This window comes from Hippichthys cyanospilos, chromosome 18 (genome assembly GCF_059441005.1).
Source record: "Hippichthys cyanospilos isolate Australia breed blue-spotted pipefish chromosome 18, RoL_Hcya_1.0, whole genome shotgun sequence".
Lineage (NCBI taxonomy): Eukaryota > Metazoa > Chordata > Actinopteri > Syngnathiformes > Syngnathidae > Hippichthys > Hippichthys cyanospilos.
The window spans coordinates 6,037,834-6,060,696 of record NC_142386.1 but is presented as its reverse complement, the minus strand read 5'-3'; the positions used below and the strand labels follow the sequence as shown (position 1 = coordinate 6,060,696).

The 22,863-nt window shown below is 47.4% G+C and overlaps 5 protein-coding genes across 8 annotated transcripts; 4 read left to right on the top strand and 1 right to left on the bottom strand.

The window, feature by feature from the left end:
• Window positions 1-175: 175 nt before the first annotated feature.
• arr3a (arrestin 3a, retinal (X-arrestin)) lies at window positions 176-5,604 on the top strand. The gene is made up of 16 exons (XM_088440510.1): window positions 176-303; window positions 1,684-1,714; window positions 2,123-2,214; window positions 2,274-2,318; window positions 2,723-2,913; window positions 3,002-3,061; window positions 3,322-3,398; window positions 3,468-3,603; window positions 3,815-3,899; window positions 3,967-4,039; window positions 4,107-4,244; window positions 4,357-4,440; window positions 4,716-4,739; window positions 4,827-4,876; window positions 4,994-5,013; window positions 5,368-5,604. Exons 2-15 carry the CDS (start codon window positions 1,707-1,709, stop codon window positions 4,996-4,998), a joined length of 1,068 nt encoding a protein of 355 aa, XP_088296636.1. The 5' UTR covers window positions 176-303; window positions 1,684-1,706; the 3' UTR covers window positions 4,999-5,013; window positions 5,368-5,604.
• Window positions 5,605-5,763: 159 nt separating this feature from the next.
• On the top strand, window positions 5,764-8,996 carry ubtd2 (ubiquitin domain containing 2). Of its 2 annotated transcripts, none has more exons than XM_088440515.1 (3): window positions 5,764-6,777; window positions 7,826-8,062; window positions 8,222-8,996. In XM_088440515.1, exons 1-3 carry the CDS (start codon window positions 6,708-6,710, stop codon window positions 8,662-8,664), a joined length of 750 nt encoding a protein of 249 aa, XP_088296641.1. In that variant the 5' UTR covers window positions 5,764-6,707; the 3' UTR covers window positions 8,665-8,996. The 2 variants fall into 2 exon arrangements, with proteins under 2 accessions (XP_088296641.1, XP_088296642.1); XM_088440516.1 differs by lacking the exon at window positions 5,764-6,777 and adding an exon at window positions 6,806-7,183.
• Window positions 8,997-10,230: 1,234 nt separating this feature from the next.
• On the top strand, window positions 10,231-13,184 carry il12bb (interleukin 12B, b). Of its 3 annotated transcripts, XM_088440511.1 has the most exons (9): window positions 10,231-10,437; window positions 10,528-10,650; window positions 10,719-10,817; window positions 10,885-11,064; window positions 11,226-11,331; window positions 11,415-11,584; window positions 11,655-11,815; window positions 11,931-12,049; window positions 12,573-13,184. In XM_088440511.1, the coding sequence occupies exons 2-9, from the start codon at window positions 10,557-10,559 to the stop codon at window positions 12,628-12,630; spliced, it is 987 nt and encodes a 328-aa protein (XP_088296637.1). In that variant the 5' UTR covers window positions 10,231-10,437; window positions 10,528-10,556; the 3' UTR covers window positions 12,631-13,184. The 3 variants fall into 3 exon arrangements, with proteins under 3 accessions (XP_088296637.1, XP_088296639.1, XP_088296638.1); XM_088440513.1 differs by lacking the exon at window positions 12,573-13,184 and having other exon boundaries at window positions 11,931-12,319; XM_088440512.1 differs by lacking the exon at window positions 10,231-10,437 and having other exon boundaries at window positions 10,458-10,650.
• On the bottom strand, window positions 12,699-16,168 carry ublcp1 (ubiquitin-like domain containing CTD phosphatase 1). Its single transcript, XM_088440514.1, has 11 exons — window positions 16,002-16,168; window positions 15,675-15,866; window positions 15,508-15,599; window positions 15,306-15,391; window positions 14,827-14,942; window positions 14,656-14,754; window positions 14,554-14,591; window positions 14,338-14,436; window positions 14,047-14,163; window positions 13,840-13,967; window positions 12,699-13,091 (listed from the first exon to the last, which is right to left on the bottom strand). Exons 2-11 carry the CDS (start codon window positions 15,826-15,828, stop codon window positions 13,064-13,066), a joined length of 957 nt encoding a protein of 318 aa, XP_088296640.1. The 5' UTR covers window positions 15,829-15,866; window positions 16,002-16,168; the 3' UTR covers window positions 12,699-13,063.
• A 543-nt stretch (window positions 16,169-16,711) lies between these two features.
• LOC148408655 (RING finger protein 145-like) lies at window positions 16,712-22,350 on the top strand. Its single transcript, XM_088440507.1, has 12 exons — window positions 16,712-16,951; window positions 17,828-18,067; window positions 18,475-18,583; window positions 18,658-18,749; window positions 18,837-19,072; window positions 19,633-19,808; window positions 19,880-20,020; window positions 20,098-20,280; window positions 20,351-20,498; window positions 20,585-20,707; window positions 20,777-21,010; window positions 21,293-22,350. The coding sequence occupies exons 2-12, from the start codon at window positions 17,884-17,886 to the stop codon at window positions 21,677-21,679; spliced, it is 2,013 nt and encodes a 670-aa protein (XP_088296633.1). The 5' UTR covers window positions 16,712-16,951; window positions 17,828-17,883; the 3' UTR covers window positions 21,680-22,350.
• The last annotated feature ends 513 nt before the right edge of the window (window positions 22,351-22,863 follow it).

Here is a 22,863-nt window from a genome sequence, read left to right as displayed (position 1 = left end):
TTGTTTTTTTTGTTTGTTTTGTTTGTTTTGTCTTGAGAAAGGAGTGGGCTGAAAATGAAGACCGGTCAAACCGAGCCAAGAAGTTGATGGGCCGAGGTAAGCGGGAGGTTGAGCGCTCAACGTCCAACAATCTGTTGCTCCGCGGATTATTTTCAACTCTTTTGTGCTCCAAAAGCGCCTGATTGCTTGATTGGATTTTGTCATCGCTAAGCCACAACGCCGTCCCCGCCGGCTATAAAAGGGAGCGCGCCCCCTTCGTGGGCTCCACACACCCGCTGGATCAACAGCCACCGCCCAGCACAGGTAAGGCCGTCTCCTCGGCTTGCGCGGGACATCCCCGCGTCTCCGATTTGACCACGCATGATGGGGCGCTCGCTCCTTTCATCAAACTGTGATTTGAGTCATCTTTTGAACTTTTAAGTCAAATCAAATTGAATGAAATATTGTCAATTTGATTTCTTAAGGGCCCTTGCCGTTCATTAGTAGTCATGGAGACCTATAATTGGTATTTGGAGGCAATATTTAGCAAGATAAGTCTTTCCAAAGCAATTACTATGGGTGCGAATTATACACAGATTTTTTTGGCTGTTTGTCCCTCACACGATCATGTTTGCCGGTGATGTCAAGTTTCGTCGTTCGACTGTGTTTAATTATTAGTGTGTGCCAAATGAGACATGAAGCTCTGAAGCACTGTATATTGCAAATATGATAACCTCAATGGGTGCTCATCTAATCACAAAAAAGTCGATATTGATCTATTTTAACAGTATGTTGATGTTATGTATGAAAATTTAATGCAATTGCATATGATTGTATGTTAACTGAATAGTCACATAACATGTTCAATCATAATTCTTTTGTTTGTCTTTTACACACTGTACTGTACTTTTACGTACTGTTTACTTTTTATATATTTTATATATAAAGTGCTGACGAGCGATTACATTTTTTTGACTAATGAATCGAAAGTTTTACATCATTGTATTTTGCAATAACTTTGTTTTGAAGCTTCCTACATATATTTACTTGAGATCCAGCATAAAAAAGATTTAAGTTTCAAAGACTTTTGTAGGAGCTTATTTTGCTCATTTAATACAATTCTTTCTCAATACAGTTGATGAACAAAATAATCCAATGATGGACAAAATAATCCAATGTGACAGGCAGTTTTATACAAACACTTCTCAAAACATCTCACTTCTCAGTTTAATTCTGCCCATCAGCCCCAATTTTCTTTCATTTTTCAATGCACCATCAAGCATTTTTTTTAAAAATATAAAACTATTTAAACTTTTATCCTTGACCCCCGTCACAGGAATAACACAGAGATAACTGTTCATTTTTGTGTATATATATATATATATATATATATATATATATATATATATATATATATATATATATATATATATATATATAATTTGTACGCACACACAGAGTATATAATTAAACACACCCCTGAGGTTTGGGCAGGTAGATGGTTCTTACGGAGCTTCTCGGGGATTTAGCCTGCGATTAATTCCCAAAAGATCCAGTTAGTGCTCCGGGAATAGTGACAGCATCCTCATCATCAATCATGCCGCCTTAATCCCATCGGGCGGTCCGGGGATTAACCTTCTCCGACTCCGCCCGCCCGAGACGGACCCGGTCTTCACTAACAATCCGATTCTTTGTCTTCCTCAGAACGCTTCCACGAGTTTCCGGACATGGCAAAGTAAGTAAGTGACAAGCACACAAGGCACCACAAAGAAAACCTTGAATTTGTGAAAATATTCATCGTTTTGGAGAAAACGCTTTATATCGCAAAAGAATACAACTTTTTCAAAAGTCATTTTCTTTGGAGAGGACAAGTTTCTTCTTTATGGCGACGACGTCCGCCATGGTCAGGACAGTTCCAACGCCGAGAATTCATTTCAGTCATAAACACGGAAAAGGTCAAACGGAGGCCCAGGATGGCACTTAAGCCTCACCCCGGGCGACCGCTCAATCCGCATGCGGCCGGGTCAAAGCGCTCCACGCCGATTTCCCGCGGATTAGTCTGTCGCTCGTGTCAATCACCTGTGCGTGCCTGCCATTGAGGACGCGTTCCATTTCGTCCCATTTTTGTCTTGCCTTTGTGCAGAGTTTTCAAGAAGACGAGCGGCAATGGCGGCCTTACGCTCTACCTGGGCAAGCGAGACTACGTGGACCACGTCAGCACCGTGGATAAACTTGGTAGGTGCGTGCGTGTTCGGGTGCGTCCGTGAGCGTCACGACCAAAAAATGTCTTGCAGATGGCGTTGTCAAGTTGGACCCGACGAACTTCGGAGACAGAAAAGGTGAAGCCCGAGTCACGTGGTGCCCTCTTCTCCAAATTCATTCTAACATGCCGCCATTTCAATACACGGATATTCAGATATGCTAAAATGCTAACGCGCTAGTCTTGTAACTTGCTTAATTACCAACATTCTTGGACTCCACTATGCAACCATTATGTTGACATTTTAATATGTCAGTATGCTAACATGCTAACATGTTATGCTCAATTGTTACCTCTTTTATATACTAACTTTCAAAAAAAAAAGGTAAAATGTCCACCTCCGGTTACCTATTAGCGGACTAATATTCAAATAGGCTGGCATATGACTGATTCAATACTCTTGCTAACATGCTAGCATCTGATTACGCCAACATTCCAGCATACTAACATTCCAACACGCTACCAAACACGGCCTGCCGTCAGTCTTTGTGCAGCTGGCGTGCGCCTTCCGCTACGGCAGCGACGACCTGGACGTGATGGGCTTGTGCTTCCGCAAGGACATCTGGATCCAGCAGGTTCAGCTCTACCCGGATGACCACAAGCCGCAGCTCAGCGAAATGCACGAGACGCTCCTGAAGAAGGCCGGCGAGGACGCCCGCCCCTTCACTTTTGAGGTACCGCCGCTGCACGGCGAACATTAACGCTTATAATGCTACCTGCGAATGGCCAACCTTGCGTCCTCGTGTTTGTGCGCGCGTGCAGATTCCCAACAACCTTCCGTGTTCTGTGTCGCTGCAACCGGGCCCCGACGACAAGGGGAAGGTACCCACGATACACTACACTCAGTCACTGAGCCCAGTGAAAAGGCTTTGTTTTTGCCACGTGAAGTGTCATAAAACAAGGCCTGTCAAGTCATTCTTTTTTCAGGCACTTTGATGCGCTTGGTTAGGTTTTTTCAGCTTCAGACTAACCTGTAATTATATGTAAGCTCATTTATAGTCGGCGCAGCGAGTGGAGGGGTTTGTCTTTCCTGGGGCAAAAAAATAATTGAGAAGCACTCACTGTGTGTGTTTGTATTTCAGGCTTGCGGTGTGGACTTTGAGGTGAAAGCCTACCTAGCCCACGAGAAGTGCAACCCCGACGAAAAGATCGAGAAGAAGTGAGTTGGGCCTGCGCCCCTTTGTTCCCTGCGCTTGGTCGTGACGCTCTTTGTCCGCGTTGCCCGCAGGGACACGGCGCGCCTCATCGTCCGGAAAATCCAGTATGCGCCGTCTCAGGTGGGCGCCGGGCCCAAGGCCGAGATCTGCAAGAGCTTCATGATGTCAGACAAGCCCGTGCACCTGGAAGTCTCCCTGGAGAAGGACGTACGTATGCCGTCACAACGCCACGACAACATCAACAGAAGCGTCTGCGTAGCCAACAAAATGGCCGAGAAGAAAAAAGAAAAGAAAACGACAGTTTCAAATATTGGCAGTGGACAAAAATTGATAAGCCGAGCCAATGCGCAGTTGGGCGGGGCTTGGCCGTTTGTCTTTTGTTGACGTGTCTGTTGTTGTCCTCGTCCATGCGCCGCAGCTCTACTTCCACGGCGAGGCCATCCCCATCAAGTTTAAGATCAACAATGAGAGCAACAAAACAGTCAAGAAGATTCAGGTCACAGGTGGGTACGCCGCCGCTGCGCCTTGACCTGCCTCCCGCAGTTCACTCAAGGTCATTCCTCCTCGCAGTCGACCAAACAACTGACATCGTCCTCTACTCGGCCGACAAGTACACCAAGTGCGTCTTCTCCAAGGAGTTCGGGTAGGTGCCGCCGCGTGCCAGCTGCGGCGCCGGGCTCTGGCTAACGTGCGTCCGCTTTGCTTTGCAGCGAGACGGTGGAGGCGGGCGGCACGCTGGAGAACACCCTTAGCATCGTGCCGCTGCTGACCGAGAACAAGGAGAAGCGAGGACTGGCGCTGGACGGACGGCTCAAGGATGAGGACACCAACCTGGCCTCCACCACCATGTAAGACAAACGACGCTCGGGTCCACCGCAAATTCGAAAATAGGAAAATATTGCCTCAGGGTCACTTGGCGGCATCCGCGTGCAATTTTCCAGCTTTGCTTCATGTTTGCAGGTTGCGTCCAGGCATCGAGAAGGAAGTGCTGGGGATTCTGGTGTCCTACAAGATCAAAGTCAACCTGATGGTGGCTGGAGGAGGGTGAGCGCTCGCTAAATTGGGGCCACGTCACAAGGGTTTTCTCTGATTGGCTCTTGTCTGTGAATTGCAAGATAGAAGTTTTTAACCCCCCCCCCCCAAAAGACACTATCACCAGTATGTAGTGTATTTGACAGATGATGAGTTCAAATGTGTATTTTGTTTCATGCAACCGTTTTTGTGTATTGTGCCCTTCCCATTCGTGAATGTTTTGAAGGATTCCCTTGTTAGCACGCTATGCTAAGACGTAGCCTGACCTCAGTGTTTTGTTCCCGCAGCCTGCTGGGAGGACTCACTTCCAGGTGAACGCGCCTCACCTCCTTTCTCATATCCGGCCAGCTTCCTGCCTGCCGGCCATTCCCTTGACTTTTGTTATCTTTCCTTGGCAGTGACGTCACCGCGGAGGTGCCGCTGATGCTCATGCACCCCAAACCAGAAGGTATTGTCTCACGCGGTCAAATTTACGGTCAACGCACAGCCAGAAAAACAAAACAAGACAAAACAACTTGCAAGCATGTCTTAACTCATGATGCTCTTTCTTTCTCATTGCTTTCAGAGTAAAGGCTGCACGTCCGTGTAAGTATGTGTTCTGAGCGTTGCCACGGCAATGGATGCTGTGACTTCAATGAAACGCCTGCAATTATACTTTTGGCCACTAGGATATCTAAATCAAGTCAATTGTTTTTTGAGATAACTTGATTTTGTGTTGTCGTATGTGAGGGACGTAGTCACTTGTTGACAGATTTGTCTTGTCATGTGATCTCCTTGTTGTTTTAATCGGGTCATTTGACGTGACCGACGTGTCCCCGTAATGACATTTGACATGTTTGGAACAAAAAAATTTTTCGTCATCAATGTCGAAGGCATTTATTAATGCTGCCGTGCGATGTAACATGATTCATTTATGTTGCGATTTTGTCTTGTATTCAGAGACAACATCACGTGGACAGATAGGACAGAAACGCAAACAAGTGATGCCGTGTAAAGCCAAGACAGCAAAGGACACGTGGGGACCAACAACTGGAGAAAACAACCTGGTCAATGCACATATACAAATACAGACATGCACACAAACATGTGCATGACTCCCTATCTTGTTTGCTGTGCACCCTTTTCCTTTCGCTGCATGTTTCTGCCTGGTCTTGCCCAATTAAAAAATTCACCGTATCTTACTTGTGACGTTTTGTGTTGGCACCCCTCAAAGTCATTATGAGGTCTTGTCATGTTTGATAACAACTAAAAAGCACAAAGACAAAAGTCAACATGTACTTTTTAACACCTTACCACCATTGATGTGAAAAGACGCCAAAGAAAACTGTGCTCAGCGTTATAGGAAAAGACAACCTCTATAGTGCCTAGTTTATTTAGCATTTTCCCTCACTTCTCAAGGCTGGCAGAATATTATGTGCTATGTCTATGTAAACATGGGTGGTATATGAAAGATTGATTTCCATTCCTTACTTGTAATACATGTATGTATGCATGAAAACACTGCCATCCAATGGTCACAGTTGTCACTACAGTGCTGAATTGACTTAATGTTAGCCACGAGTCAAGGGTGCCGGCTACCCTCCATAAAAAAAACAACGTGTATATAACAATAATTTTATTTTTTTATATTACTATTTAAAAAAAACACTTTGGTTTCGAACTGGCTAGTCAGTATGCTCAGATTTGTCTTTTTTAATAGCTAGCATTAAGGTTAGTTGGGTTAAACTTGCTACTCAAGTAGAAGTATAAATATTTGTGGGTGGTGTGTAGGAATGTTCAGTAGGGGTTGATTTCTACATATCTGCATGGTGTGTGTGTTCGCCCATTTGTGTTTGCTCAGAGAAAGAAGTATAAAGTTGAAGGGGTGAAGAAAAAAAAAGCTGATGCAAGGGCTATTCAAGGTGGGGGGCACAAGAAACCATGCAGGAACCAGTTAAGGAAGTAAAGGAGAAGTAAAGGAGACTAAAAGACATTCGGGTGAGCTCACGAATAGGCGAAGGAGCCAGAGGGGGATGGAGGAGCCAAGGGAGTGATGGGAGCAGGGAAAGATGCGAGGTGTAGGGGTTAAGTTGAAAGAAACAAGGAGACTTTGAAACTTAGAAAAAGATGTGAGTGTGCAGGGAAGGAAGCCAGATCGCAGCAAGGTCGCACATGAGGAAACGAGGTAGCGGGGAAGGGCGCTGGGGGGTGGGGGCGACGCGACGCCTTGCCGAGCCGCGGCGGGGAGGAGGACGCGGAGGCCGCGAGCTACCCGGGCCGGTCCGCCGAACCGAACATCCATGGGTGGCTGCGTGGGGAGCCATCACGACTCCTCGGGCAGCTTAAACGACAACTCGGACGGAACCGGAGGTAACTTGCTTCCTTCTTTCCCCCCGCTCTTCCTTCCTCTCCTGCTTGTCAGCAGCGCTTAGCTGGGGTGGCTTCGGCACCGGACGGGGGGGTTCGGGTGTGTTCTCCGGGTGGGCGCGCTCGTTTCCTTTACGGGTGAAGCGAGCAGAAGAGTTCTGAACCGAAACATGGTGAAACATGGCGTCGCACCTCTGGTCCGTCTTTGTTTACAGAGCGTGTGAGCCCGGTTAGCATGCTAGTTAGCATGCTAGTGGGCTGCATGCTACTTGATTTATTTTATTGTCGCCTCCCTTTCAAGCCTTGGTGGACTTCATTCTGTTTTTATGCCAATATTAAAGTTTTTTTTCAAGCTACTGTGTTGAACCTGGCCACGGTTTTAAACTTGATCATGAAGACGCTTAAAGTGGTAAGTAACTTAAGTACAAATACTGTTTCTGTGTTTATTATTTTTCCGACGAATTTTCAGTCATTCAACCGATAAGAAACGTGCGTCGACTTCCAATTAGTGACTTTTTTTAACACTTGACTTTTCATGACAAATCAGTACTCCTAAATGTTGTAGGATATACGCACGCTGATTCGAAAGCCATATTTCAAACCCTAACCCAGGTCGAATACGTGTTGTCAAACGAAAGTCATGTACGATTTGGTCACTTGCTGTGGATTGAGAATGACATCACGTGTTGAAGGCTCAGGTGGGAATGTCACATGATCAGCAGGTGAGCTTTGATTGGTCGCTTCTTGAGCACATGTGATACCATTTTCAGGAAGTTCCAAGTGGAAAATGTTTTGAAAGGTAATTGTACAAGAAATCTAATTGCGTTATAAAATGAATTATTTTTAAAAAATGTGTGAAAAATTAGTGAACTATCCTTTTTAACAGTTTGTCAAACCAGAGATGTTTTTGGATGAACTGGGAATCTTGGTTATTGCTACTTTCTAATTATTTTGAGTGTAAGACTACCGCCTGAGGATTTTTGATATTTGCTATTAGTCTCCACAAATTCAAGCAGAAAGATCTTGATGACTCTGCCTTTGTTGTTCTCAGTGGCCCTGGGCCGAAACCAGCCTCTCAAGCGTGAGCATCCCAAATGGAAAAGCGATTACCCCATGACGGAGGGCCAGCTGCGCAGCAAGCGCGACGAATTTTGGGACACGGCGCCGGCGTTTGAGGGTCGTAAGGAGATCTGGGACGCTCTGAGGGCGGCCGCCGGCGCCTTTGAGAGCCAAGACCACCAACTGGCTCAGGCCATCCTGGACGGCGCCAGCATCACACTGCCGCACGGTCAGTTGAATCGCGATCCATTTATATATATATATATATATATATATAATACTTAAACGTTTGAACCATGCCCATGCATAATATTTTTTTAAGAATCCAGATTTTTTTTTTTTTTTATTCTTAACCGCCTTTCTGTGTTTTATTTGTATTTTTTTGCAGGCGCGCTGAGCGAATGCTATGACGAGCTGGGCAATCGCTACCAGCTGCCCGTCTACTGCCTGGCGCCACCCGTCAACATGATCGAGGAACGGCGCGACGAGCACGATGCCTCCGACCAGGACTCGGGCGGCGCCGACGCGTTGGTGGATGACGACGACGCCGAGCGGCAGCTGCGTTTGCGCCTCTCCACGGGCCGCGACCTGCGCCTGCGTGTGCGCTCGGCCGACACGGTGGGCGCCATGAAACGACGCCTCCACGCTCAGGAAGGAGTGCCCGCCGCCGCCCAACGCTGGTTCTTTTCGGGACGCCCGCTCGCCGACAGGCTGAGATTGGAGCAGATCAACATCTCGCGGGATTACGTGGTGCAGGTCATCATCAGCCAGCCGCCCGCGAGCGACCCCGCTCTGGAAACGCAGTGCCAGCCCACCCCCGTGGACGCTTAAAGACGGCGTGAGAACCTTTATGGATATTTGCTGGATGGTAATGAACATCTGTGTTGTCGCTATGGAAACCGCAACCACCAGGGTGACCAGTCCTGCTTGTGTTGTCTGCGCCTTGACAAGGTGGCAGCTCGCTCATGAGCTAGCTTCTGGCGCTCACATTGGAGGACGAAAAAGCTGCTGGCCAAAAGGCTTTTTTTCTTTCGCACTTGACTGCACAATGGTGTGAGATAGTAACACACACGCGAAAACATCAAGTTGACGACACGACATATTTTCATTGAGAAGCCAATTTTTTTCATTAAAAACAATGTTTTATTTGTATTCCACTGGAACTTGTTCCTTTTTCTTTCTTCGAGACAAATTGTCTTGCCTCGGTAAAACTACAGTCAGATCACTCTTATTTCAAGGCATGGCTGTTTCTCCATACTTATCTTTTCTAACGCTATCTGACTTCTACATCGAAGTGCAAAACGTAATCGGCAGCTCATCGATTCCCAAATGATAATTTGGTCATACGAGCTGTTTGCCGTTCCGTATTCATTGATTGATCGCTCGGTAGCTGTATGTACAAGTTTATTGTCAGGAGATTCCTGAGAGGAACTCGGATTTTTTTCCCCCCAAAACCTTTTCTTCTTCCTCTTCCTTCTGAGGCTCAATGATATTCAATGTGGGGCCGTCCCATGCTCAACTTCCTCTCCTCACAACTTCCTGTGTGCCCTTCTGACAACCTCATTCACACACAAACATACCACAGGTGGGAAAGTCCTTCCTCCCATAAGGAGAAGTTGAGGTACATACTTGTGCACAATGAGACAGTCTTTCTACAGTCTGCAACAGATGCTTCCAATTTACTGTACCAAAAAAAAAAAAAAAAAACCTTAATCACCAGGGATTACGTCATTAAAATGGTTTAAGATGCATCTAGCATAAATTGGCAGTTAGCCAGCAGGGCTGGAGTGCTCCATATAGGCTGGCGTGATAGACGGAAATGACTCTGCACGCTTTGTTGCTAACAGTCTGACGCGGTTCCTGTTCCTACTGATAAATTTTGAACCAATCATTTTGACTCATATTGAGATTTTTATGGATTCTAATGTTTCTAGAAAGTAGTGTGCTGCTAAGCATAGTTTAAATTTAAGACAAAAAAATATTGATAATCAAAAATGTATAAAAGTTGATCATTCCTAACTTGGAAATGTGTCATTTTGCCTGTTTTCATAAGTATTTTTCTACAAGCAAAAATTATCTGAATGCTTGCTATTGGATTAGAATTTTCTGTAGGCTCTCCTAATACTAAAAATGTTTTATAGCTCTCACTCTATAATTTTAACTTGTTTATGACCACCATATTGTTTTGCACACAAAAGTTTAAACCTTTGTACTTGGTGTACAAATGATCAACCATAAAAACATCACTGGACACTGAACATGCAGGAAAAGGAAAAAAAAACTGAAAAAGAAACAATACATTTTTATGTCAGAATTTAGGTTTATAAAAAAACATTTTTTGCATATATTTTTGTTATTTTGTTATTTATGTCCATAATACCAAGGAAATACACTTTTTTTTCCTTCAATAAAAAGAAGCAAACGATCTCATGAAGTGGAGCCAGCAAGTATTGGTAATTCGGATTTGATCTCGGTTAGGCTGACGTGTGAGCCGCCACTTCTTTTTTCCGTGGAACTCCGCACACAAACCAACTTCTGCATCCCACACCTACAAATACACACGCATTCGGATCCTGTCGGTCCAGACAGCGTCCGATCTCCAAGGTGAGAACATTGTCACCTAATATTTCAAAACTCACGATGCAACCGAGAAGGCCGACTCGTGACCCACGTTGTGGCGCTTTCTGTTTTCAGGATTTTCCTGTCTTGTACTCAGCGTCCCGATGTGGAAGTCTTTGTTGTATTTGATGATGGCGGCACTTGGCGGCGGCGCCTCCACTGATCACCATGGAAACACAAATGCTCTGATGGACAACGGTCAGTGCCTCCTCTCTCCTCTGCAGTTGACCCAAAGAGCAGGACTTGAAATTCTGACCTTCGTTTAGTGTTGGTTGTGACGATCCCTTCCAAGAACGCCACATCGCGTGTTCTTCTCACCTGTGGGGTGGCTTATGAAAACCAGGATGTGTTCTGGAAGAGAGATGGTAAGAGGAAATGATGGCTCCTTCCAAGAACCGGGCTTGACTCATAAGAACCTGGCCTGTATTTCAGGTCAGAAGATCCAGCCGTCTCTCCTGGGTTGGCAGGTCAGCGTTGAGCTTATGGAGACCCGAGGAGGAAACTTCAGCTGCCACTTGACCTCTGGTGGAGAGTACCTGAATCACACCTGGGTCCTGATCCACGTGGACCAGGACAAAGGGGTCATCCTGGAGGAGAAAACACCTGGAGAAGGTAAGTAAGGATCAAGTCTAATGGATTTCCTGACATTTAATAGTACTTTTATAAAAGCTTTTTTTCTTAGTATTTTTCACCTTTGGTTGAGTAACTAACTTTATGGAAATGAAGGATATTGTGTGGGGTCAAGGGTCAAGTGAGCCGTTTGTTGTCGTCAGGTGCCGTCCACTGCTGGGCTCTCAACTACAACGGGAGCTTCCGCTGCGGATGGAGCCGAAACCGTTTCAGAAGCAAAGCTCACGTTCTGATGGTCAAAGCGCTGCGGTGAGGAAACGGCGAGGCCGTCTCGCTTTGGGCCTGCTGCACTCGCTCCAAAATGACTTCCTGGTTCTTTTTTATGTTCTCAGGATTTCCCAAGTGATTCCGTGCCAGTGGGACCCCAACGGGTCAGAAGCCAGCTGCCAGGACTTATCTTGTTCCTACAGAGAAGAAGAGGCGCGCATCTCCGTCAGCGTCTACCTGGTCAGCGCCTTCAAGCTGGAGGTCTACACCAAAAGTTTCTACTTGAGGGACATCGGTAAGTTCTGGACTGGTTGTACTCCTTTATGCAACCTGACCTCGTCTGATTTTTTTTTTCTTCTCCTCAGGGACGCCGGAACCTGTTATCGGCCTGCATGCCGTGGGTGGCAAAACGTTCCACTGGCGCTACCCTGAGTCCTGGCAGAGACCCTGCACCTTCTTTGGTCTTGCCTTCCAGGTCAAGGTGGTCTCCAGCAAACATTCCTGCGACACGAAACACAACATCCTGGTACTTGGATTTGAAAAAGACTAGCATCCTCTTACAGTTCGAACCTAACTGGGAAATCAGAACGCGGGCTTTGGCGCCAACCCCGATTCGATAGTTGAATCTTGTCCCCCCCCAGATCGACGAGACGGACGCCAACAGCTTCCGGGTGGACGTCGCCGTGGTGGACTTTGTCTTCTGCGTGCGTGCTCAAGACAAATACACCCGCGGGCCGTGGAGCCACTGGAGCCGCTGCAGGTTGGTGGTATTGAGATATGAAAGCCAGCATGGTCCCGTTTCAGCTTGGAACTGAGTGAAAGCTGAGGGAAGTAAGGCTTTTGACTGGTCGCCAGTTTTTGTCATTTTGACCAATATCGCCATCAAAAACTTCCAGGAACCACTTATTTAAATGTTCACCTAACTGTATTAATAGACGATGCTTACCCTGGCAAGCTCTGCATTTTTGGTCTGAAGTTCAAAGAAAAATAGGCGAGATTAACATCAGTTAACATTTTGGAAAACTTTCTATACTAGGGATACTTGATACCACTTTTTCTCAGATCAATACCAGTACAAGTACTCAGGAGTCAGACGATACCACTGGTACTTTTTCATAGGTTGAGTTTTCTAAAAAAACAATCGAGGGTCATTTTACATTTAGCGCTGCCACATTATAAAGTCTTGTTTTAAAATGTTTGGTAATTTGGAAAAATCTTTATCAAACGGTTGAGTTGTGAAACAATCAAAAATTAACCCTAACAAAGGAAACTTGTATCCGCAGAGTGAATGGAGAAGACACGCACTGCGGGACGTCACATGACCGCACCAGGGTCACATGAGCGCGCGCGGAAGTCATGTCATATTGTTATTTAATCAATAAAATGAAATGAAATCAATCACTCGGGAGTTTGGGTACAAAAAAATGTTTGTATTCATGTGCTTTGTGCATACTCGCACGCCTTCCTCCAGCTGTTTCCGTGGCAACAGGCCACACAGGTGTAATTTCCAAAGATTCTGCTTTTTTGCTGTTTTTTGGGGGGGGCTTGTGTTGTGGTGTTGCTACATGGCCTTGTTTTTGTTGCTTCGTTGCGCAATCTTGAGCCGTTCTGCATTGTTGTGTCTTTGTGTCGTTTGCGTTGACGCTGCTGCGCATGTGCGCGGTGCTACGTTTTGTCGTGGGAATGGACACACTGCATATCCCTCGTGTGTCGGGAGTGGAGTTTGGTTGCGGGATTTGTGTTCTTCCAGTGTGTTGTGGTGATGTCATCATGGTCAGTGTTGCTGCCTCTTGGACAGATACCTATACACACACAAAAACATACAATAGTGCTGTCACGAGATGGAAAAATACAATTCATTTATAAAGGTCTGTAATTGAGCTAATTAATCACTTTAATTGCACTGAACATTTTCTAGGGATTTCGCAACTTGATGCTTTGCATTGATGTGGTAGGCTTAAACGTGAACTGCTTCTTACAAAGAATTCACAAAAATGTGGATAGCGGGCCACAATTGGCCCCTGGGCCTTAGTTTGAAATCGAGTCGGTCATTCCCAGATTTGTATTTATTTATTTGTCTAAGTATTTATTATAATTTATTAATTATATAATTGATTATCGGTCCAAATTTCCATCCAAAGTCTCCAATGTTCGCAGTCATATATGAGCAGTCCTGAATCCGTCCTTGCTCTTTTATCCTGCAGTATCTGAATCGAAAATGCAGATTTCCATTCTTTGAATAGTATCACTTGATCAAGGCTTTTCTTACACTTCACACACCCAAAAAATACACAAAATATCAATACCACTTATATTTCTTACATACAAAATTACATTATCCTCTTGAGGATACTTGGACACACTGTTGTGTCCATTTTGTCTCAGCAAGACAACAAAGTGAATTGCATTCTAAACACATGAGTGGGAAGGCCAGGATGTCCTCAAATGAGTACAGGAGGACTTAGTAGGGTGACACCAACAAGTCAGACAAAAAAAATACGTCCCACTGCTGTGGACGCAAATGAATATGCTGCGTTTGGTTTGCGTTACCTCTCCCAGTGTTTGTGGTTGAGCGCGGTGAAGTCGTCCAGTGTAGCGATCTCCTTCAGGTACTCGCTCAGCTTCTGGAGCTCTCGGTCCTTCTCGCGGTTCAGGTGCGCCTTCATGAAGGGCCGGATCTGCGCACGAGAGCGCACGCGCCATGGTTACACGGCTCGCTCGCTGAAAAAGTGGCCGCTCGGCCCCCTGGCGGATTACCTTGAGTCCGTTCTGCGGATTCATCAGGAAGTTGCGTCCGATGTCGTCCAGCATGATGGTGTTCTTGCGGCTGTAGAAGCGCTCGTACTTGCCCCAGATCACACCCAGTGGTTTCACCTGGGTCGAGCACAAAAACACATTTTTTAACAAAAATAATTGAGTAGCAGTGCAATATTTATTCTTTTGCCTAGATTTTTTGTTAAAATGAATTATCTTTGGGGTCCACGTTTTGTCAAAGATTTTTTGGGGGGAGTGCCATTGAGTGATGATGTAGGCGGACAAACGCCTCACCTCGACGACGCCTCTTTTGGGCGTGTGCACAGTGATCATGGCGGCGCTGTCCAGCATGAAGGTGATCTTGTAGTTTGGGTTGTCGGTCACGCCCAGTTCCTGCCGTGCGCGCGCACACACACACACACACACACACCATTCTTTGTCTTCCATTGCTTCTCTTTCGATTGGTTGAAAATAGTCACGTGACTGCCGCGAAGTCTAAATGTGACTCACCTTCATTTTGGCATCGATCCACTTCATGCTGGTGGCGGCTGCAAGAAAACGAACGGCGATGTCATCTAAGTGAGGACCATGTCGTGAACAGGTCATACATACACCAGATGACGATGTCGTAATCTTCGTAGGCCGACGTCAGGAACTCGTGGAGGTACGGCCTCATCAGCTCCTGACCGGTCTCCGCACACGACTTGTGGTCTGCGCTCGGCGACATGCAAACGCACACATCAAACCACGCACGTGGGGTGTCTCGTCGGGGCTGGCGCTCACCAAATAATGTGTAGTCCACATCCAAGACCAAAAGTCTTTTCCCTTCCCTGGGGGAGTTCATCTCCTCCACCTTGTAGTCTTTGACGCGGCGAGCAACCTTGGCCAGGTTCTCCTCCCTGCAAATGCATATTTTTGGCTTCTTTAATAATACAAACTGTGACTTAAGGTTGTGTTTAAAGTAGTGATGAGAAAATGAAGCTTCAAATTTGTTTTAGGAAGAAGTTGTTATATTTTTTACTCCACTAGATGGCATTGTTGTTTAAAGAAAGTTGCCACTTCTGTATGTACAGTATGTGGGAATAGTAATAAAAAATCATAGAAAAATGCATTTTGTGTCATCTTAAAGATAAATGATATAATGGAATTATAGGCCTTGTTTTAAAATAATCTGTCAGTTTTTGGGAAGTATTATGTATCAAGAGTACCAGTGGTATCAGTACAGTACTTGGTATTGATATCAGATCATACATGCATCTGACCTGTTCTCCACTTCGACGACCTCCTCCTCGATGTCGAAGTCGTTGACCACGTCGTCATTTTCGGGGGGCGGGGCCAAGACCTCCTCCTGCGCAAGAGCAAAAGATGAGTTAGACCGGCACAATGAGGAGAAGGGGTTGAGGAAGATGAGCAGAAGGGAGAATAGGTGAAGAGAAAGGAAAACGAGGAGTCCCTCAGTCCTACCAGGCCTTCCTCCCTGGTGCCCATCATCATGATCTTGGTGTTGGGCTTGAGCTTGAGGGAGCCCAACTTCACTTCGTCCTCCGCTGCCTTCCCTGACGTCGCAACGCCAGTACCCAAAGTGAACATCTGTCCGATCGGCGGTTGCGACCGCGTCGCGGCACTTTTACCTTTGACCTTGAGTCCGAGCAGCTTCTGCCTCTCGGGCAGCACACCGGTGAGAGTCTTGATGGACTGCTTGAGATCCATGACGGTGTCGTCCTCGCACAGGGACGTGATGGCATACTCTTGGCCCCCCCACTTGATGATCACGGGGACGGACATGGCTCGCACGCACGCACCCACTCACACACACACGCGCGCTGCAGTAGCACAAAGTGAGACGCGGCGCGACTTGTTGATGTTTTTAGCACAGGCGGCTAACTGACTAGCCAGCCCGGTGAGCTAAGGCGGCGGCTATGCTAACATTAGCTACTCGCGTCTGAGCACATGCTTACCTGGCGGAGCGAATTAGCACGTGATGCTAACATGAGAGGCGGGACGAGTGGCAGGCGCCCAGTGTCCTCCGCACGGACGGCGATAGCGAACAGCGAGAAGAGGAGAGCGCAAAGTGCCAAGATTGCAAAGGAGAGCTTCTTCCTCGCACGGCGCCTCCCGACGGAAGTGACGCTACCACAAAGCCGCGTCGTCATGGCAATGGCCACACGCTCCAAATCCTTCTCTAAAAGTTATTGAAGAGCGAATCTGGACATTGAACTAACAATGAAAAATGGATTTGTACCTTGTAGCGCTAATCAAAATTTGCCTTTTCAACATTTACTCTTCGCCAATCCCCCCAAATCAGTTCAATGGCTTATATTTTACAGTAATGTTTTTTTTTCATCGCTGCACTTTTCATCATTTCTTAGTCAAGTGTGGAGTTTAGCATCATCTAACGGTGACTTAAGAGAATGCAACGATTTTGAAGAACGCACAAGTTCCCGTCCCGCCTGTCGGCCTCCTTTAGATTCCGAGACCTGCGATTATATATAAATAAAAATGATGATTTGTTGGTGTTTTAAGTCCTTCCGAATAGTACAATGCGTCTTGTATCGTTCACGTTGATGCGCATGTGTTTTGCGATGTGGGTGCATAGGACAAAGTTGTGTGTGTGTGTGTGTGTGTGTGTGTGGGGGGGGGGGGGGGGGGTGATTGCGCATGCGCACTACAGGCTCGCATCCGCTCTGCGGCTCACTCAGGTGGCTGCGAGAATGGCACCCAAGCGAGATGCTTTAGACGCGCGGCTCGGCCGGCTCCTGTGAGCTCGACGCGGTTCCGTCAAGCTTTGCTTGGGCGGGCGCTTTGGGCTCAGCCCGGCTAAAATGCTCCGTGCCGACGCCGGGAAGCTCCCCGCCGAGGCTCCTACGCGCACACGAAACACGGCCGAGGCCGACGGCGGCCCTTTCGCGTAAGTTGGACCTTTTCCGCCATTTTGAATATGTCAAGCTAAGCGCTAGGCGAGCCGGTGTCCGTAAGAATAAGCTAAGTCAAACAAACGGCGACAGAAGCACCGCAAAAGCAGATGAGCATTTATGTGCCAATGGCAGTGTGTTTTGTAACTGTGAGTTTCTTGAAATCCATGTGTGGATTTTGTTTAGATGACGTCACAGTGATGCGCTAGCTAGACATGCTAGCTGTTAACTTAAGTTGGTGGCTGGCTCCGTGCCTGCAGACGACTGCTCTATGCGGGCATTGCTGTATTCGGTGTAATGCTGGTTAAAAAATATATTAAAAAAGGATTATTTTTAAAGCGCTCTTTGGAGAGGCGAATGAATTCGTGTTAAGTTTCGGCACGGAATTCTCGCTAAGTATCGGAGAGGGATGAAGAGGTTACTCAAGTTCATACGGCCATCGACGCGCGGCCGCTAACCGAACTAATTGCAGTCAAGTAAAGCAAGCAGTGATGCTGTTACGTAAGCATCACTGCCACTGACTGTTATATAAAACCTCAACATCATCATCACTTTGTTGGGATGGCAACGGAGCGTGCGAGTCACCGAGGCCTGGTACTCGCAGAGATTTTTCAAATCCTAAGCGATTTTTTTTTATCTTCACTTAAATACATCCCACGCACGAAGATAAAATAAAATTGGGTCTTCTCCAGTTTTGCTAGCGTTGCCTTTCCAGTGCATGACTTGGCTCCAACATTCGGGTGTCTTTCACCAAGCTTCTCAATAATTGGTACTGGCAATATTAATGGCCCATTCCCCCAGACATAATTGGTGATACTGAGCTCAGCGACTTTTGAAAATGTGCATCTTACGCCGATCTTATTTTTCCACAGGGCCCCTTGCCATATCGTCCCGTCCTAGTGGTGCGGCGTGCCGCGTCGGGGTGGCCATGGCGGTGAAGGAGCGCGTGGAGGCGGTGCTGAACGTGGGCCTGCGTGTGCCCAGTATCATGCTACTGGACGTGCTGTACCGCTGGGACGTGGGTTCCTTCTTCCAAAAGATCCAGCGATCCAGCCTGTCCAACAACCCCCTCTTCCAGTACAAATACCTGGCGCTCTACCTGCACTATGTGGGTCAGTATTGCAGCTTTTTTGTTTTTGAGTGCAGCAGTCCTCGTGGGATTTTACAGATTTCGTTTTTTGTTTTGTTTGTTTTTGTAACATAACGGCATTGTATTGCCTCATGTTTATGTAATTCCAGCCTTGGCCACTGGATGGCGACACACTTTTAACAACATTAAAATTCCCTATGTGATGTGCACCTTTTGGCTGGATTATCGTTTATTGTACATTCCTTTGAGAAGAGCTTTTGGGGGAAATCATTTGTGTGTTTTAAAGTATGTTTGTAATTATTTGAAATTCAAGAGTTTCTAATGACCTTCATTCAGTACGTTAAATCCAGCGAAAAAGCATTTGATGGTATTTGTAGTTTTTGCAGGTTTTACTGATTTCAGGAATCTGGCGTGCGCATTACGTTTCAGGCTACATCCTCAGCCTGGTGCTGCTCACGCTGCCTCGGCAGCACCTGGTCAAGCTTTACCTTTATGTGCTCACCGCCCTGCTGCTCTTTGCCGGCCACCAGGTGTCCAGGTAGGCATGTGCGCGCACACACACATGGTGCAGGGCAGATCTTGACAACCGTGTCCATTCCGTTTTGCGCTCAGGGACTATGTGCGCAGTGAGCTGGAGTCAGGCCACGAGGGCGCTGTATACCTGGATCCGCTTTCCATGAACCGATTCGTCACGGCGCTCGTAGGTGAGCGCCGCCGTCATTTCCCACGGCTCATGCCGATAAACCTTCCTTGGGCTTTCATTAGGCAAAATGAATGTTTGATGTTCCCAGGTCAGCTGGTGGTGTGCACACTGTGCTCGTGCGTGATGCAGACCAAGCGCATCTGGCTCTTCTCGGCCCACCTGCTCCCCCTGGCGGCCCGCCTGTGCCTGGTGCCTCTGGAAACCATCGTCTTCATCAACAAGTTCTCCATGATCTTCACGGGTCTGGAAGTCATCTACTTCCTGGCGTCCAACTTGCTGGTGCCGTACAACCTGGCAAAGACGGCCTACCGCGAACTGGCCCAGGTAAGTGACCTGAACGAGCCTGAACGACGGCGTTTGGATGTAGCCTAATGCAGTGGGTCTCAAGCTTTTTTGTTTTTCCTCCCAATTAAGTACCCGCTAATTAGTGCAAAGCATTGTTGGGTGGGGGAAAAAGAAAGACTGCCATACCATTCATACCTTTTTTTTTTTTTTGCTTTAAACATTGCAATTGCATTTGTAATAGTATCTCAAAGCATATTTTATTTTGCAACTCCAGAAACCAGATGGCGTAACATCACCTGTTTTATTTCTGGCTTGTCTGCAGGAAAATTGCTTTAAAAATGACAATGTGCATCTGTATGAAAGCACATATTACAGGCATGCACCATTTTGCAGAAGAGATGTTCCAATTATTTTGCTCAAAATTTGAAAAGGAACGATGTTATGGCATTACAAAGTATTAAATTAGATTTGCTGATACATGTAGAAAACCTATCTAATGCACCCTCTGAAGTGTTTTCACAAACCCCAATTTGAGAACAGCTGGACTAATGTATGCAAAGTTACGGTGTGCTCAGTTTTTGTGGGGCTGCTGTCTGCAGGTGGTGGAGGTGTATGGTCTTCTGGCTCTGGGGATGTCCTTGTGGAACCAGCTGGTCCTGCCCGTCCTCTTCATGTGCTTCTGGCTGCTGCTCTTCGCTCTGCAGATCTACTCCTACTTCAGCACCCGGGACCAGCCGGCCTCCAGGGAGCGGCTCCTCTTCCTCTTCCTCACCAGGTGTGTGCCAGCCACGGTGGCCGGCCCGTGTGAGAAATCGCCTGCTAAATATGTGCGTGCCTCCCACGCAGTGTGGCCGAGTGCTGCAGTACACCTTACTCGCTCCTGGGCTTGGTCTTCACCGTGTCCTTCATCGCGCTGGGCGTCCTCACCCTCTGCAAGTTCTATCTGCAGGGCTACCGAGCCTTCATCAACGACAACACCATGCACAGGTGGGACACACGCCGGCACACGTGCACACATCAAAGCAGTCTCACGCACCCCCCCAACCAGACGTATGTGTTGTCAGAGGAATGACGGAGGGCATCACTCTGCTGATCCTGGCCGTCCAGACAGGCCTGATTGAGCTACAGGTCATCCACCGGGCCTTTCTCCTCTCTATCATTCTCTTCATCGTGGTGGCCTCCATCCTGCAGTCCATGCTGGAGATCGCCGACCCCATCGTGCTAGCGCTCGGGGCCTCCAGGGACAGGTAGATTCTGACTGGCTTGCGTGTCGGCCAGCCGGTGCTTGATGCCGGTCCTTGTGGCGCTTCCTGCCAGGAGCCTGTGGAAGCACTTCCGAGCCGTGTCGCTGTGCCTCTTCCTGCTGGTCTTCCCGGCCTACATGGCCTACACGATCTGTCAGTTCTTCCACATGGACTTCTGGCTCCTCATCATCATCTCGTCCTCCATCCTCACTTCTCTACAGGTAAGTCGGTCTTGTGACTAGTGATGTTTCATTTTCTGCCATCACAGCTTGCGACGTGTGTGCAACTTTTTCTGTGTTTGGTTCAGGTGTTGGGCACACTGCTCATCTACGTGCTTTTCATGGTGGAGGAGTTCCGCAAAGCTCCAGTGGAGAACATGGATGAGGTCATCTACTGCGTCAACGGGACGTACAGACTGCTGGAGTTTCTCGTGAGCGCTCGTGCACGAACAGACATATCGCTGTCCGCGCTTGTGTCACAGCGGCGCCCGTCCCATCAGGTGGCCGTGTGCGTGGTGTGCTACGGCGTATCGGAGACGGTGTTCGGCGAGTGGAGCGTGATGGGCGGCACCATCATCCTGGTGCACTCGTATTACAACGTGTGGCTGCGGGCACAGCTGGGCTGGCAGAGTTTCCTGCTGCGCCGCGACGCCGTCAACAAGATCAAGAGCCTTCCTACCGCCAGTCAGGCGCAGCTGCGCCGCTATAACGACATCTGCGCCATCTGCTATCAGGTACGCCTGGAGCTCCGTCCGCACGGATCTTGCCCACGTGTCGTCTGCGGCTAGCATTAACTGATCACATTGGCCAGTACGTAAGCTTGTCCAGACCAAAACCTTTCTTTACTTTAAGTACTGCTTTGGTATCTTGTGTTTAGTCTACCCAATTTCGACTATTTTTTCCCCCCCGGCCCTTCTATCATGTCCAATTTTTTTCATCGAACGATACAGTAACTATGGCGACAGGCCTATCTGTTGCCGGCTTCCCGTCTTAACGTGTTGGATTGATTCCCTTAGGACCTGAGCAGCGCCGTCATCACGCCGTGCAGCCATTTCTTCCACGCCGGCTGTCTGAAGAAGTGGCTGTATGTGCAGGAGACGTGTCCGCTCTGTCACGCTCAACTCAAGAGCCCGTCAGCCACCGAGCCGTCAACAGCCAATCACGCGTCGGCGGGGCAGGAAGTAGCCGACCGGGCCGAGGCGGCAAGCCGAGAAGATGCTCCTTCTACGCCCTCTGAGGTGTTGGACGTGCCCTGCTCATCCCCGGATTCCTGTCTGGAAGGACGGGGCGCCGCAGGAGGCGGAGCTTCAGGCAGTCCCAACATCCCGTCGGATGAAGAAGGCTCATCGGCTGACATCTCCAAGATTTCGGAGGACGCAACGGGTGATTCCATTGGGATTTGAACTCGTTCAAAGCGTCCCGTCTTCTCTCTTCGCCAAAACTTTTCCTCACTCTATGAAGAATTGGATGTAGTGGACCTCGATAGTTCCTGAAAACATCCAGTGGAAATCCCGATGGCGGTCGTGATCTGGCAGTCGGGAACGAAGGAATTGGCGTCCTACCCCGACTGGCCGATGATGAGCATCAAATTTGTCATGCCGATGGCGATGCATGCCCGAGCGCAACCGCCTGCACGTTTCCACGGCGACCAAAGCATTGTCATTACCCTTCTTCGCCGATGGGCCCTAGTGGCCCCGCCGTTTGCACTGATGTCATTTTTGCATCGTGTTATTTGACCTTTGACCCCTGGCCCTATGACGCGTCCCATGCTGATGTGATCACTCCATCGTTTGGAGTGGGAGCGGCAGGACGCAGACGGCGCCCGTTACCTTTACACAGTGTTAGCTCGGTTCAGAATGAATACATGCACAATGGGCAATGTATGATGAACACCCACAGTTTATTATAATTATTAACTTTTTTTTTTTTTTTACCAGATGAAATGTTAACGTCATTTTGCACTCGAGTTTGTGAAGGACTTCCCTGGACAACGTCAACTTTGACTAGCAGTTTTCGCTTTTGATTTTTTTCGAGATGATCCTAAAAAATTAAAAAGTTCACTGTCAACGTAAAATGCGTATTTTCATTCAAATCGATCGATGAGTCTATAATGTGTCACGTGACTGTATGACGACAGCACAACGGAGTGAATCTGGTGACCTGTTCTGTGAGGTATGGAATTCTAACGTCATCCAGCTGCAGCTTGCTTTTGCCACCGCACGGTGGCGTTGCAAGCCAACACTATCGTTCATACACTATTGTAACAGCATGACTTTTGTCGGTCGTTTTTTTTCGTCTTATTTGTCAATAAATTACGTCAATATTACGTCATAACCCACCTGCCTATACGGCATGGAGCTTTCGAAAAAAATCACATTATTGTCCGTCCAAATAGCTATACTATTATGATGAGAAAAGACGTCTTGTTATGTGACGGTTATTATCACGGTACTGCTTAAGCAGCCCACATGTAAAAGTGAAACACAAATGTAACTAAATATTTGAAGTTAAAAGTTAAATACAACTGCGCTGTATAGTCTTTTTATTGTAGTGTTGTCTTTGCAATTCAATTTCAAGTTTCCAAATT